The sequence below is a fragment of the Dreissena polymorpha genome, chromosome 15 (assembly GCF_020536995.1).
Source record: "Dreissena polymorpha isolate Duluth1 chromosome 15, UMN_Dpol_1.0, whole genome shotgun sequence".
Taxonomy (NCBI): Eukaryota; Metazoa; Mollusca; class Bivalvia; order Myida; family Dreissenidae; genus Dreissena; species Dreissena polymorpha.
The window spans coordinates 11,914,611-11,931,533 of NC_068369.1; the positions used below are offsets into that span (position 1 = coordinate 11,914,611).

Genomic DNA, 16,923 nt, shown 5'->3' on the forward strand with positions numbered 1-16,923 from the left:
GTTGGCCATGCCATTTTTCTTGGGAAAACATGACGACTGGGACTATCGTTACACCAACGAATGTGTTAGTCCTGGGGCCGGTTGACAGACACAAAGCTGGTGTATACATGTGTAAGGCGATCAACCATGGGATGACACACAGCAGGAACATATCTACCAGAATAATTGTGAATTGTAAGTTGAGTAACCATTTATCATGTTATTATTTTGTTCGATACAATTCCTATGTCTGATCCCCAACAAAGAGCATGTTCATGATACATAATGTTGAGGGCTTAACGTGTGTATTCTTTTTCTGAGAAACAAATGCAAATAACTGTACCAAAATTGAAAAAAAACGCCTTTAACTAAAAGCAGTTAGACACAATTCAGCAAAGATACATGAACTAAAGATAAGACTTATTCAGTACGTTGTGGATTCGTGTTCGTATTCAGAATGCGAAATATAAATAGCTATATATCAGTGTACGTCAAGCCATGTTATTTGTAATAATAACGTGTTATTCATTTCAGATGGACCTGACTCTGTAAATGTCAACGTATCGTCCAAATTCAATGTCACAGAAGGGCATGTTGCTCCGAGAATTACCTGCACGACTTCCTGTTGGCCAGAATGCGCATACACATGGAGAAACGCGACCTCTGGAGCTACCATGGCAACCTCACGTGTGCTAGACCTCGGTCACGTGAACAGATACATGACTGCAACGTACACTTGCAAAGCTAGCAACAATGATATCAGTCTTCACAAAGAAACAAATATCACGATGAATGTGTACTGTAAGTGCATTATTTTTTAGAATACAAATATACGTTAAATTAGTCTGTATGTATGTTCATAGATATGAAAATAACGTACGGAAAGCTCCTAAATAGTATTGTGTTTTGGTCAGCTTGCATTTAATAATTGTTTCATATGAAATGGAAGTTGTTATGCGACTGTTGGTGCAAATGCTGAAGCCATTTTTGGTATCGTTAGTTTACATTACAGGTGTTTTCAAAAGTACATAAATTATTTTTTTGTTTTTACACTCCTTTAATATTGATATAATTCACTCTACACAGCAGGCGACTACTTTCCAAAGATTGTGTATGATTCCCAAAGCTTGAATTCTTTCAGACGGCCCAGATCGTGTTCACGTTAGTCAGCCGTCAGAATTTATCGTCACCGAAGGCCAACTGGCACCGAATATCACTTGCAAGGGTGACTGCTTGCCGGAATGTTTATACTCATGGACGAACCTGACATCTGGGACAACTGTGGCCCTAAGGGAGAGTCTAGTACTTGGCCATTCGAACAGATACATGGCTGGAGTGTACATGTGCAAAGCAAACAACGCTGCAACCTGTCGTAATGTAAACGGCTCCACTCGAATGTTTGTAATTTGTAAGTTGGCTTTTTCTATTTATTTTATAAATAATTTCGTCCATAGTTCTTCAACACCATGTGATACCCTCTTGTATCGTACTGTTTAAATGTATCATTGTGCAAAAAACAACAACAAAGTTCTGCCTTTTGCAATATAATCAGGATTTAAAAAAAAACATCGCATTTTTTACAACAGAAAATCATTAACAAATATAAGTTTAATTGCAAGACTTCGATGCGTACTAATAATAATCGCCCGATAAAGTATCATAAAAAAAGGTTTATGCCTTTTTCAGACGGCCCCGACTCACTAAATTTCAACGTTCCCCGACAGTACACAGTCACAGAGGGCGAGGTGGTACCGACGGTAACCTGCTCGGCCGATTGTTGGCCGGGATGTACATATACGTGGAGGAATATGACTTACGGTGACACATTACCAAACACTGGAATGTTAACATTGGGTCGGGTTAACAAATATGCTGCTGGGGAATACAGCTGCGACGCGTACAACAACGGGAACGGTTTGAAGAAAAGCACATCTATCAGGATTATAGTGAACTGTGAGTTTCTTGTTGGCGACTGTATAAATAGGGTAAATTGCAAGTTCAGAAAAATGAAAGATTGTGCTGTTGCTCGAATTGTCTGACGCGAGTGTCAAATTTTAAAAACATGCTTGTTAAAAAATATATAATGTATTAAGATTTTTTGCGATTTGATGATTAATGAATGCGTTTAGTTCTATATATACACTATATCATGCTAAATTTTATAATTTCTTTATACGAAAGTACACGTGTGTATTGCTATACAGATGTAATTTACCTGACTATACATACTATTATACTATTTGTGAAACGGAAAAAACCCATACAATTTGAGTATGCGTGCGAAACAAAACACTGCATTGCAGATGCATCCATAGATAGCCACCAACAAACTATTTTCATCAGCGCAGTAACCGGAGGATGTGGAGCCTGTATTGTGATCCTTATTGCAGTCGTCTGCTGTTGCAGGAGATATCGACATCGATGCACACGCACAGGGCAACAAAATGGTTTGCATTTAAAATTAAAACACCATACTTATTGTTTATGTTAAAATGATGACAATGACCGTTACGTTTAATTTCCAAATAAAATATTCTGCTGTTTGCAAAGCATACTTTTTGCGAAATAATTAAAAAAGAATAACGTTTCCTTTTTTAAATTTCAACGACTATTTCATTTCCACTACTTTACGACCGTGCGAAATCATAAGGTGGAAGAATGTACTCTGATACAAATCAAGATATTTGTCTTAAAGCGGCCCATCCACACACAATATCATTGTCAATTTTATTGACAGAATATGTTTTGCCCTCAAGTGTACACAATATTTATCACTATTTTTTTCATTTGTACTTCGGTCAACATTCAAACAAGAAAGAAAATTGACAATGCCTCAATAAATATTTGAGATCTCTGATTTTCCTCCATACATTGACGGTGTCTTCAATATCATCCATTCATTTTCAAGTGTATTGTCAATCTTCATTATTGACAATAAAATTGACAATGATATTGTGTGTTGACGGGCCGCTTTAGTTGTGTAAACGTGGGATCCTACGATTCTGAAAATAGTGTGTTCATTTACAATTTTTCCAATGAGCTTGTTTCAGTTGCCGCAGGCCTTGCTACTTTATATGGCGATTCATTAAATTTAGGAAGTACAGTATAATTATTCCTTTCAGAATCGGCTATTATAAGAAAAGACACTGCTGCAAGTCACTTTTCCAACGCGGAAACGATTACCAATGCCGAACGTAAGTTACATCAACCGCAATATGTGAGAGTATATATTGTTGTAATTTATAAATATAGTACTTGATTTGGATAACAGTAACTGCTTCAGGTTAAGTTATTTATTACCATCAGCGATAACAGCGTTTATCTTTGCAAACCACACAGGTTTATTAGGGACGACACTTTAATTGCGCCTTAACTATTTTTCCTTTATAATATACTTTCTTTAAACAAAAAAATCCATAAAAGCGGAAAATGTCGTCCCTGGTTAGCTTGTGCGGACTGTACAGTCTTATCTGGACGAGTTTACGTAGATACATTAAGCCCGTTTTTCCAGAACGAGGCTGAACGATGTTAAGTTGATTGATAAAAAATGCGTTATAGAAGAGTATGGATTGTACACTTGTTTATGAATTGTGTGTTTCAGATACGTATACTGGACTGCAAAGAGACCAACAGTGGGTATTATCGTTGTTTTTATAAAGCCATGTTGCATTATTTAAGTCCACAAACATTGAAACAATCACCGATAGACCATTGATAATGGCTCAACTTTTTTAGTATGACATGTGGCGTGCAATATACTGTTCTAAAGGATATAATACGCAAATCGTCCTGTAAAAAAATGTATTCATATTGATTAATGTTCACAACTTCACACTCTGGTGTTTACTAGAAAAACAATCTTGTTAATGAATCGCTTGAATTTCAGAAATGTTCGCGTTGTAGAATATCAGAACGTGACAGTAGAACCAACAGATCACGATTACGAGCAACTCGGTAAAATTCGTAGTTTATATGTTTAGAGGTGCCGCTCCAAGTAAAATACAAACTAAATAATAACTTACGTTCACACCTTTCGTCGCTTTTTAAACGCACCAAATGCAAAACAGTACATCGCTCTTGCAAAACCGGGCTTTATGCATGTGCGTGAGATGTCATCATTGATCAGCATATTCATTCCGCACAGGGACGAAACTTGTCGCCTTCACCTTATGTTCGCTAAAAAGTATTCCTTTAAACAAAAACTACCATAAAAGCGGATTGTCGCTCTTGATGAGCCAGTGCGGACTGCACAGGCGAAGATAGGTAATTTACGCACATGCATTAAGCGATTTTTATTGAGCGAGTCTCATTTCTGCACTGTTGTTTTTTCATTAAAAATACCGCTGCATGTTTTTACCTTTAAGATATCATTACATATAGCTTTACTTATATATAATTAACATTGTTCGTAAAATAATATTTACATGCGTTTACTTATAATTTTAGACGATGATCTGTACGTTAACCAGTTGTCGATTTCGTGAACGTGAAATAGCTGGTGTGAAGCAGACCGTACATCACGTTTTCCCTGTAGTTGGTTTTAACATACCACCAGAGAACGGCGATTCGAAAGTGACATAACGCTTAAAAACCAATGCTTGTGTTGAATCTCACGCATGTGTGCTTATTGTCAATGAATAAGACCAAGTGTCAAATATATTTGTTCAAAAGTTATATGTTAGAGGATTGTTAACGTATTTAATTATGATATATAAAATAATATTTAAAAAAAAAGTTTCACTATCTTTACTATGTAAAAGGTGTTGAACCAATCAAATATGTTATAAACACTTAGGCATGTGATGGGTATTGCAAGCAATATTTCTGTATTTGGTTTTCAATGTCAATGATGCGCAAGCATTCTCTTAAATTCGCAGGTATTTTTTACCATGGAATCATGAATATCACACAACATGAAACACAACAAATGAGGCATGGTATAGGGGAGATAACCCTAAGTTATGGTTAGGGGTCGGGTTAGGGTTAAGGTATGGGTTAAGGCTTACCCTAACCCAAACCCGACCCCTTACCCTAACCCTCTAACCCCCCATGCGCATAACAATACCATGCCTCGCTCGTTGTCGTTGTCCGCTTCCCACATGAAACATGGATTAAAATTCATCATATAGCTTATCAATATTAATTGAAAAACTCTTTTTATTGCTATGTCTGAATAAAAAGTCACTAACAAACACTCTCATAAAACTGCCTCACTATCATATAACTTGCAAATTATTTCTCTACGTCTTTTTCCTTTTTCTTTTACTTTTTCGATTTAGGTCTAACTTCCCTGACCGTTGCCCACCACTTTCTGAACGAAATTCAGTTATGGAAATCTCTCTCTCAGATGATTGTTCATCCTCTGCTTTATTATCACCCTTATTCTTTAAAAGTCCATCGTTATCACGAGCCACATCATCCGTCCAGTCCTTACCATCATTAGCAGCCAGTTTCAGATCTTCCAAACCCAGCAGGCTATTCAATCTGCCTTCATGCATTTCTTCATTAACAGCTATTTGAATATCTGGGTCATCAGTTTTAATGACTGTTGTCTCAAACAGGTCTTCGATAATGTTACCGTAATCAACTGGACTTTCAACTGGACGCTTAACTGGACGCCTAACGTCCATGTGAAAAAGCGGTAACAAAGTCTGTATTCCCCAATTATGTTCATCTATCTCCTGTTTATCAAACGATTGATCACTGCGTGCTTTAACGTTAATTTCAGTGATTTTTTCGGACATAAGAGGTTTTCTGGAACTATTACCTAAACTAGACGAATTTAACTGTACAGCTTTTGTTTTTTCTCCATCTCTATCCTTATAAACGGACCCGTTTCCTTCAATCAAACTATCAAAAGATTCTATTTTCCTGCGTTTGTTTTCTGTCAATGTCTCGTGACTGAGCCTACACAGTTCTTTGAAGCGTTCCAGACTGTCACGTGTCACGTTGCGACACACGTTGTGGCGTTCCTCGTGCGGATTGCATACGTAGATGTCAAAGAAATGCGTCTGACGTACCGCAACGCCATTGTGAACGTCAATCAGGTGAGACCGGAAGTCGAACTCGCCGTAATATTTGAAGAAACTGCAGAGTAATTCGGACATGCTGGAATCTGGAAATGTAGAGGCATTTATCAAAACGGGTATATACTAATTATCATATTCATAGCGGGTCTATTTTCTTTGCAAATTATACATTTTGCAAAACAAACGCACATAAAATACCACAGATTAATCCAAAAACAATATCACAAACTGTATTCAATACTTTCAAATATATAGCTGGCCAACTTAACTGGCAACCAATTGTACAGTAATGCATTATATTTTTTTTAATGCCTTTATGGTGAAGATATAAGTTACAGATATCAAGTGAAGTAAATGAAAGTATCCCCACTAACTTGCTGTCATGGCGTCATTTTACCAGTGAAACATGTGGGTGTAAAACCCAACATGCTGATGAGGCACATGTCAAGCGTGGTATTCATTATAAGAAAGTAACAATAGTATCAGGAAAATGTTTGTGATCTACAATCCTTAAATTGAATGCCCATCATCACACAGAAAACACTTTTAAATGAAACACTTGTATCCTGTTTTGTAGCGATTTCCATAGACTTTTATAGGCAACATTAAATACTTAAAATTTAAGAAATTTAGACTGGTTAGTATAATAAATCTAATACAAGAGCATCGCATAACGGGTGCCACGCATGGCTATGGGTGCAGTTTTGAATAAATGAAAGCTTGTCAGAATTTTTTTTTTTTTTTAGAGGTCACAGTAACCTTCACCTTTGACCTAGTGACCCCAAAATGGGTGTGGCGTGTAGAACTCATCAAGGTACATGTACATATGAAGTTTCAAATTTGTAGGTGAAAGCACTTTGATTTTAGAGCCAATGTTAAGGTTTTAGCACGACGCAGACGACACGACACAACGAGCTGGCTATGACAATACCTAGGGTTTTCTCCGAAAACGCCAAGCTAAAAAATAGACCTTCACAATAAATGCGCATACACTTAAGAATTTATATGGACCGTGTTCTGTGAAAAAGGGGTTAAATGCATGTGCCTAAAGTGCCGCCCCAGATTAGCCTGTGCAGTCTGCACAAGCTAATCAGGGATGACATTTTAAACTTTTATGATATTTTTTGTTTTGAGAAAGTCTCTTCTTAGCAAAAATGAAGTTAAGGCGAAAAGTGTTGTCTCTGATAAGACTGTGCAGACTGCACAGGCTGATCTGGGACAAAACTTTATGCACATGCATTAAACCCCTTTTTCACACAACACAGCCCATATGATATAGAAGTGCCTAATGAAGTCATCACGGGTCTTACCAGTTTGCCTCACTTGGAACATGGCCTCTCGGTCATTATGGCTTGTGGGTATGGCCTTGAATCTAATCCTCTCCAGGTCTGCTAAATCACCAATAGGACTTCCAGGCTCAACTGGAAAAACAAATAACATGTGTTTTCATAGTCAAACAGGTTATAAAATTTACTAAAGAGAGGGATTAATAACACTAATATTGTGTGTTAATGAATATTTGAAAACATTTTAGTGATGATGTAATTAATTTTCACACTCACATTTCATCTGTTAGTCATGTAGTTAGACTCAAATACCAATAAGAGGTAAGTCCAAACTTTTAACTTTGCAAACAATCAATGGACCGAAATGACTTTCACCCTATATCTGTAGGTTATGTGGGTCGACTCACATACCAAAGAGCAGCTCAATATCTGAAAGCATTGTGTAAATAAACCTCACGCAAACACGTATTATAGAGAAAATTTCTAAGTCCATGGCCCATAACTTTGCCAAAAAACAATGTTCTGGAACGAATTTCACACTTTATCTGTAGGTAAAGTAGGTAGACTCACATACCAATCTGTAGGTAAAGTAGGTAGACTCACATACACTTTATCTGTAGGTAAAGTAGGTAGACTCACATACCAATCTGTAGGTAAAGTAGGTAGACTCACATACCAATCGGTAGGTAAAGTAGGTAGACTCACATACCAATCTGTAGGTAAAGTAGGTAGACTCACATACCAATCTGTAGGTAAAGTAGGTAGACTCACATACCAATCTGTAGGTAAAGTAGGTAGACTCACATACCAATCGGTAGGTAAAGTAGGTAGACTCACATACCAATCTGTAGGTAAAGTAGGTAGACTCACATACCAATCTGTAGGTAAAGTAGGTAGACTCACATAACAATCGGTAGGTAAAGTAGGTAGACTCACATACCAATCTGTAGGTAAAGTAGGTAGACTCACATAACAATCGGTAGGTAAAGTAGGTAGACTTACATACCAATCGGTAGGTAAAGTAGGTAGACTCACATACTAATCTGTAGGTAAAGTAGGTAGACTCACATACCAATCTGTAGGTAAAGTAGGTAGACTTACATACCAATCTGTAGGTAAAGTAGGTAGACTCACATACCAATCGGTAGGTAAAGTAGGTAGACTCACATACTAATCTGTAGGTAAAGTAGGTAGACTCACATACCAATCTGTAGGCAAAGTAGGTAGACTCATATACCAATCTGTAGGTAAAGTAGGTAGACTCACATACTAATCTGTAGGTAAAGTAGGTAGACTCACATACCAATCCGTAGGTAAAGTAGGTAGACTCATATACCAATCTATAGGTAAAGTAGGTAGACTCACATACCAATCTGTAGGTAAAGTAGGTAGACTCACACACCAATCTGTAGGTAAAGTAGGTAGACTCACATACCAATCTGTAGGTAAAGTAGGTAGACTCACATACCAATCTGTAGGTAAAGTAGGTAGACTCACATACCAATCTGTAGGTAAAGTAGGTAGACTCACATACCAATCTGTAGGTAAAGTAGGTAGACTCACATACCAATCTGTAGGTAAAGTAGGTAGACTCACATACCAATCTGTAGGTAAAGTAGGTGACTCATATACCAAACATAAGCTCAATATGGGAAAGCTTTGCGCAAAAAAACTCTGGAAAACGGAATACCCAACCTACAGACAGTCAAACTGATATATGCCTCCCATACCAGGGGGCATAAAATAGAGCTTACTGCATGTGCTTTTGTTAAAGTGTTGTCCCAAACTAGCCTCTACAGTAGACACAGGTTTATCAGGGACGACACTTGAAGCTTTTATGGAATTTTTGCTTTAAAATAAGTCTCCTAACAAGAGATGTGTTTGTCAGAAACACAATGCCCCCTTTTGCGCTGCTTTGAAATAAAATTTCAATATATCAATTGGCAGGTTTAGAAATTATCTCCCTTTTAAAGCTTTTTACTTCCCTTGGATAGTTTTTTTATATACTTTTTTATCTTGAAGGATGACCTTGACCTTGACCTTTCACCACTCAAAATGTGCAGCTCCATGAGATACACATGCATGCAAAATATCAAGTTGTAATCATTAATATTGCAAAAGTTATGGCCAATGTTTGAGTTTTCAGACGGATGGACGGGCAGACGGTTCAAATGCTATATTCCACCCTACCGGGGGGCATAATAACAAGCATTCAATTTAAGCAGAAAAAGTTGTCCCTGATTATCCTGTGAGGAATGCACAGGCTGATCAGGACTACACTTTACCAAAATGCAAATAGCCCCCAAAACAAGGCTCATTTATTAACTAAACTATAGAAGACCCAAGTTTATAGTATGGTGTGATCATATTCATAATCCTTTTAGCATATATATATAATATATATATGCACACATATATTTGCCTAAAAGTTAATGGGGAGTCCACATGCATTAACTCTTTGAGCGCTGGAACCAAATTTTGAAGGCCTTTGCAAACAGTTTGGATCCAGATGAGAGGCCACAGAATGTGGCGTCTCATCAGGATCCAAACTGTTTGCTATTATGATAGTATTCTTTGAAAAAAATAGAAGAAAATGCTAATTTTAGAAATTCAGCAGACAACATTTTAGCAGACGACAAATTTTCCAGCATGCAAAGGGTTATACCCCTTTTTACATACATTGTGTCTCATAGAGGTCCTTCAGTGGAGGCAGCTGCCTGAGCTGCTGCAGGTGAGATATAAGGAGCACAGACAGCATGTAGCTGGTGAGACTCTGCCAGCGCTGGCCGCCCTGGGCAAGGCTGTTCACGCGGGCCCAGTACTTGAGGAATACCACTAGCGCCAGGAAACTGTGATTGCATAGAGACTATTCAGCCACATTCTAAGATTACTTGACTAAAAGCATGTGCGTAAAGTGTCTTCCCAGATTAGCCTGTGCAGTTTGCACAGGCTAATCAGGGACAACACTTTCCGCTTTTATATAATTTTTGTTTTACTTCGTAAAGAGAATCCATTTTAGGTGGAAAGTGTGGACACTGATTAGCCTAAACGGGGGGCAAAAACTTATCTTGAACAACATCTTAAAAACATGCATAACATCTGGTTTTACCAAAGAAAGACTCCCATTAATAAAAACATAGAAAAGAAACCTATTTTGTAATGATCTTTAAAATATTTATTCAGCATAGACCTTGCAAAAAAATAAAATTGTTTGTCTGTTTGTTGTTTCCTTGACCTTTAAAAAACACTATTAGCAGGTGTAAGCACTGTTGCATATAAACACACAGTTTATTTAATTCCATTCATTCCTGTTATTAACTCAGCTGTGCAGAAACCATTTGTCTTTAGAAGTTAAGTAAGAAATTGTGACTTGAACCATAACTTAACATAATCTAAATAAAATGAAAAACCAGCTAATTAGGAAACATATGTGTCTTATTGCAATGGCTGTATTCTTTTGCTCAATTAAGTTTTGGGTTACATACCCAACACACCCAATATGCAACTACAGGACTGGTCTTCATATAAGCTCATGAATGATGAATAAAGTTTCATTCCAATAGCTTATTTTATAACATGTTATTGAATGGAAACCATTTTACTGTTTAGTTACGCAGACTTTAATTACGACCCACCCCTAAGACGCTAATTGTAATAGATTTATTTCCGAGAAACCATTTTGCAATGTACAGTAGCAGTGACCTTGAACTTAATATATCCACCCCACATATAATTTCGAGCAAAGTCTTGATTTAAATGGCTCACACCAAACATAACAAGAGCTTGTCACAGTAGTGCCAAATCCCCGCCAAAATGTGTTTGCTTGTATGACAACATTTGTTTTAGAGAGTAGAATAATATTTGTACAACATGGCACCTGTGTCATCTATTTATATTTCAAGGTTCAATTAGTTATATAGTGTTGGGGTTATGCTATAGAGAATAAAATATATGGAAATGAAACAATGAGGTGATAAAAAAAGAAGACTATAAACAGTTACTGTTCTTGATCACTGTATTTTTCCTTAAACTCATCTACCCGGTATTCATTTTACAGTGAATACTTAAGTGTTCAAATTAAAATATCATTACAAAATAAGATAAAGGGAGATATTAAAAATTGAAAAGCTAAAATATTCACTATGAAATTAATTTAATACAAGAGGGCCTGAAAGGCCCAAAGTCTCTCACCTGAGATTCAAAGGAACTGACCTGTTCTGTGCAGCCCAAGATGTCATTAGAACAATATGTTCTCACCAACTTTCATGACTAGTGAACACCCTGGCAGCCACGTTTTTCAACAGACCAGAACCATTTTCATACACATCCAAGATATCATTTAAACAAATATACTGACAAATTTTCATGAAGATTCATAAGTCCATATAAGGAAAAATGCACAGCCAACTGGTGGCCATGTTTTTCAAGAAACTGGAACCACCTTCGAACGTGTCCAAAATATCATTGGGACAAATCTTCTGACAAAGTTTCATGATGATCGTACAATAAATATGGCTTTTAGAGTGGTAACAAGGTTTAACTATAGCTATAAGGAAAAATGCCACGCCCCCTTGGCAGCCATGTTTTTCCACCAACCGGAACCATTTTCGAACTCACCCAAGATATCATTGGGACAAATCATCTGACCAAGTTTCATGAAGATTGGAAAATAAATGTGGCCTCTAGAGTGTGAACAAGGTTTTACTAAAGCATGATATACAGCCATATTTGGAAAAATTCCCCGCCCCCTGGTGGCCCTGTTTTAAAGCAAACGAAACCATTTTCGAACTCATCCAACATGGAATAAGGACAAATCTTCTGAACAAGTTTCATGAAGATCGGAAAATAAATGTGGCCTCTAGAGTGTTAACAAGGTTTTACTATAGCCATATAAGGAAAAATGCCCCGCCCACTGGCAGCCATGTTTTTCAACCAACCAGCATCATTTTTTGAACTATTCCAAGATATTATTGGGGTGAATCTTCTGACCAAGTTTCATGAAGATCGGACAATAAATGTGGCCTCTAGAGTGTTAACAAGATTTTACTGTAGCCATATATAGCCATAAAAAGAAAAATGCTCCGCCCCTTGGTAGATAGAGTTATCGTTCTTAGTCACTGCACTTCTTCTACTTTCAATCTGTTTATATTTAAAGTTTCAAGTAAATCCCTTCAGTAGATTTAGAGTATGCTCCAGACAAAAATTTACTTTGAAATTATATAAAAGGATATCATTCAAGGACTAAGGTAGATAGAGTTATGGTTGTTGGTCACTGCACTCCTCCTAGTTGCCATCTGTTTATATTGTAAGTTTTAAGGGGGAGTATACGATTTTTATATGTGTTAAATTGTAATATATTGATACAACTATGTTACAATAACACACAATAGGCAAGAAAAATTGTACATTGAAGAAGAATTTCATAAAATGCAGCAAATACAAATTAGCGCCCTGAGCCAATTGTGACAAAGATATTTCGTACATATTTTCCTACAATAACTAAGCATTCGTCTTTTTATCAGGATCAGAGTTAGTGTTCACGTGTCGTATGAACAGATATCGTTGCAGGAATTTAAAATAAACCGTTAAACTAAATTTAGATTCACATGGAGAATTTGACTGTACAGACATTTTCGATTTCAGAATTAAATACCTTGCTTATTTCACATTTTTTCGACACATGTTCTTCTTAACTTTTATTTTAATTTATATTGAAATATATGTATAACAAGTTATTTACACATTTTATATAAATTCATTAATATTTGACAAAATAGTATAGTCTCGCTTTAAAGTAAATCTATTGAATAGAATTGGAGTTATGCTCTGGACAAAGTTTCGGACGGAAGTACGGACACAAGACGGACGGGACCAATTACTATATCCCCTCCAAAAAATTGTTGGCGGGGATAACAAGTATTTACCCTTCCCTGCCACCCTGAAGCCCTGAAATTAACAGCTAGACAAACACCAATCATTTTATAGTTTTGCGAGGATTAGCAAAATATCCAAGCATGAAATTGCATGGCAGGCAAAACTCCAAGTTTTTCTAAAACACGAGGAAAAGACACACAGTTTGGTATTTGTAAGAGCAAGGTGTTTTCAAGCTGTTATTGGTATATTTTAAAATATGTGCAATATTACTTATTACATATTTTGCATGATGTAAAAGGGTGGGTACATGCTCCAGACTAAGACAAGGGCTGTTTGTAAAACATGCATGCCCCCCATATGGGCTGTCAGTTGTAGTGGCAGCCATTGTGTGATTACGTTTTTTGTCACTGTGACCTTGACCTTTGACCTAGTGACCTGAAAATCAATAGGGGTCATCTGCCAGTCATGATCAATGTACCTATGAAGTTTCATGATCCTAGGCGTAAGCATTCTTGAGTTATCATCTGGAAACTATTTTACTCTTTCGAGTCACTGTGACCTTGACCTTTTACCTAGTGACCTGAAAATCAATAGGGGTCATCTGCCAGTCATGATCAATGTCCCTATGAAGTTTCATGATACTAGGCGTAAGCATTCTTGAGTTACCATCTGGAAACCATTTTACTGTTTCAAGTCACTGTGACCTTGACCTTTGACCAAATGACATGAAAATCTATAGGGGTCATCTGCCAGTCATGATCAATGTGCCTATGAAGTTTCATGAACCTAGGCGTAAGCGTTCTTGAGTTATCATCTTAAAACCATCTGGTGGGGACGTAGACCCCATCACACCAGTACATAATATACTTGCACACATTCACTGCTGTTTCGTAATTGAGATTAATCCGGTTTTGACACAAAGGGATGCAGATTACACAAAGGTACTTAAATGACACATGACACTTCTTTAAAACGCGTGTGTATTACAGCTGTATTGAATGCGTTGACTTCGTTAATGTAGAATGGTAATGAATTAGCGCTAATTGTTTATAACTTTTTTACCCATTAGGTGCATTGTGTTTTTCATGGGTGTTGCATATTAGCCATCACACAGCGAATGCCGATGAAAGACAATAAACCAAATGAAAAGATGACGATGTGTGATCAACATGCGTATTTATCACAAATTAATAAAGAATATTTTAATTGCTGTTTGTTGTTTGATTGTTTGCGTTTAACCACACTTATTTCTATTTTATAGGTATCAATTTATTTATTTTTAAATTATTGACATTATTGATTTATATACCGGTAGTTTACTTTTTAAGAAGGAACACACACATAGAGTTTCTAATTTTAATGTTGATATCAGAATAAAAAAGCATTTTATTTGAAAAAAAAACACAACAAACTGGAACCTCTTTCGTATAACACAAACAGTTTTAAAATGGTATTGACAGCATTTTAATAAAAATCATCCCAACTAGAACACATACCCAATTGGCAATTGGCTTCGTTGTTACAAACACTCGTTAACGGTTATTCGATCCCACTTGTCCGCTAATCATAACAATGAACGTGTTAATGGCATACATTAAGAGGGTCCATTACTGTCCCTTGATAACAAAATACTAATTAATTGGCATGTGACAAACAGGCCCCACCCCCTGCAGTGATTCTCAAGTGTGTTCCCGCATTCGTACCATGATTTTTCGCAACTGCGATTGATCGCGAATATGTATTACACACAAATCGGATATTGACTGTCGCATTTTTTTTTTTTTAATTCAAAATCAGAAATCTGCGAATTTAAGTGCTGAGGAAATCGTCATTTTTATAAAAATGACGAAATTTTGTGCTGTCGAAAGTAAATGGTTTCACAGTAATCTGCAAATGAGGTCCTAAACTGCATCCAAGAACGAGTCACTGTGACCTTGACATTTGACCTAGTGACCTCAAAATCAATAGGGGTCATCTGCCAGTCATGATCAATGTACCTATGAAGTTTCATGATCCTAGGCATAAGCTTTCTACAGTTATCATCCGGAAAACATCTGGTGGGGACAGAGACCCTACCACACCATTACATAATATAATCTGCAAATGTGGTCCTTAACTGCATCCAAGAACGAGTCACTGTGACCTTGACCTTTGACCTAGTGACCTTAAAATCAATAGGGGTCATCTGCCAGTCATGATCAATGTACCTATGAAGTTTCATGATCCTAGGCGTAAGCGTTCTTGAGTTATCATTAGGAAACCATCTGGTGGACGGACATACGGACGGAAGGACCGACATGTGCAAAACAATATACCCCCTCTTCTTTGAAGGGGGGCATAATAATTTTTACAATATTATCATCTGTTTAATCTTTGTGGTAAAAACATGTAAATTTTGTTACATTATAAAACATGTCCATGGCAATTAAAATGTGCATGATTAAGCTTGTTACCGACATATAAATTATAAACAAGAGGGCCATGATGGCCCTGATTTGCTCACCTGACTAACCAAATACAATCCCAACCCAGCTTTCATCAAGATAAACATTCTGACCAAATTTCATAAAGATTGGATGAAAACTATGACCTCTATTGTCTACACAAGGTTTTTCTATTATTTGACCTAGTGACCTAGTTTTTGACCCCAGATGACCCAAATACAATCCTTAACCAGATTTCATCAAGATAAACATTCTGACCAAATTTCATAAGGATTGGATGAAATCTGTGACCTCTATTGTCTATACAAGGTTTTTCCATTATTTGACCTAGTGACCTAGTTTTTTACATAGTGACCAAGTATTTGACCTAGAAACCTAGTTTTTGACCCAAGACGACCCAAATACAATCCCAACCCAGATTTCATCAAGATAAACATTCTGACCCAATTTCATAAAGATTAGATAAAACTGTGACCTCTACTGTCTACACAAACAAATTGTTGACGGTTTTTCTATTATTTGACCTAGTGACCTAGTTTTTGACCAAAAGTGACCCAAAAACAATCCCAACCTAGATTTCATCAAGATAAACATTCTGATCAAATTTTATAAAGATTGGATGAAAACTGTGATTTCTATTGTCTACACAAGGTTTTTCTATTATTTGACCTAGTGACCTAGTTTTTAACCCCAGATGACCCAAAAACAATCCCAACCCAGCTTTCATCAAGATAAACATTCTGACCAAATTTCATAAAGATTGGATGAAAACTGTGACCTCTATTGTCTATATAAGGTTTTTCTATTATTTGACCTAGTGACCTAGTTTTTGACATAATGACCTAGTTTTTGACCCCAGATGACCCAAATACATTCCCAACCCAGATTATATCAAGATAAACATTTTGACCAAATTTCATAAATATTTTATGTAAACTGCGACCTCTATTGTCTACACAAGGTTTTTCTATTGTTTTACCTAGTTGTTGACCTAGTGACCTAGTTTTTGACCTCAGATGACCCAAATACAATCCCAACACAGATTTCATCAAGTTAACCATTCTGACCAAATTTCATAAATATTGGATGAAAACTGTGACCTCTACTGTCTGCGGATTTTTCTATTATTTGACCTAGTTTTTGACCAAGTGACCTAGTTTTTGACCCCAGATAACCCAAATACAATCCCAACCCAGATTTCATCAAGAAAAACATTATAACCACATTTCATAAAGATTGGATGAAAACTGTGACCTCTACTGTCTACACAAGGTTTCTCTATTATTTGACCTAGATTTTGACCTAGTGACC

At 36.6% G+C, this 16,923-nt stretch overlaps 2 protein-coding genes across 3 annotated transcripts in view; one reads left to right on the top strand and one right to left on the bottom strand.

Moving 5' to 3' along the window:
* The first annotated feature begins 24 nt into the window (after positions 1-24).
* On the top strand, positions 25-4,653 carry LOC127859971 (carcinoembryonic antigen-related cell adhesion molecule 20-like). Its single transcript, XM_052397630.1, has 9 exons — positions 25-174; positions 514-780; positions 1,121-1,387; positions 1,666-1,932; positions 2,283-2,426; positions 3,102-3,173; positions 3,581-3,611; positions 3,866-3,933; positions 4,426-4,653. The coding sequence occupies exons 1-9, from the start codon at positions 30-32 to the stop codon at positions 4,461-4,463; spliced, it is 1,299 nt and encodes a 432-aa protein (XP_052253590.1). The 5' UTR covers positions 25-29; the 3' UTR covers positions 4,464-4,653.
* A 452-nt stretch (positions 4,654-5,105) lies between these two features.
* The window catches only part of LOC127859969 (poly(A) RNA polymerase, mitochondrial-like), a 28,993-nt gene continuing 17,175 nt past the window's right edge, over positions 5,106-16,923 (bottom strand). For both annotated transcript variants that reach the window (XM_052397628.1, XM_052397627.1), the window contains exons 8-10: positions 9,974-10,143; positions 7,319-7,429; positions 5,106-6,094 (exon numbers count right to left, since the gene is read on the bottom strand). In XM_052397628.1, the coding sequence (XP_052253588.1) occupies positions 5,220-6,094; positions 7,319-7,429; positions 9,974-10,143 (1,156 nt within the window). In that variant the 3' untranslated portion in view covers positions 5,106-5,219. The remainder of the gene's footprint in view (positions 6,095-7,318; positions 7,430-9,973; positions 10,144-16,923) is intronic.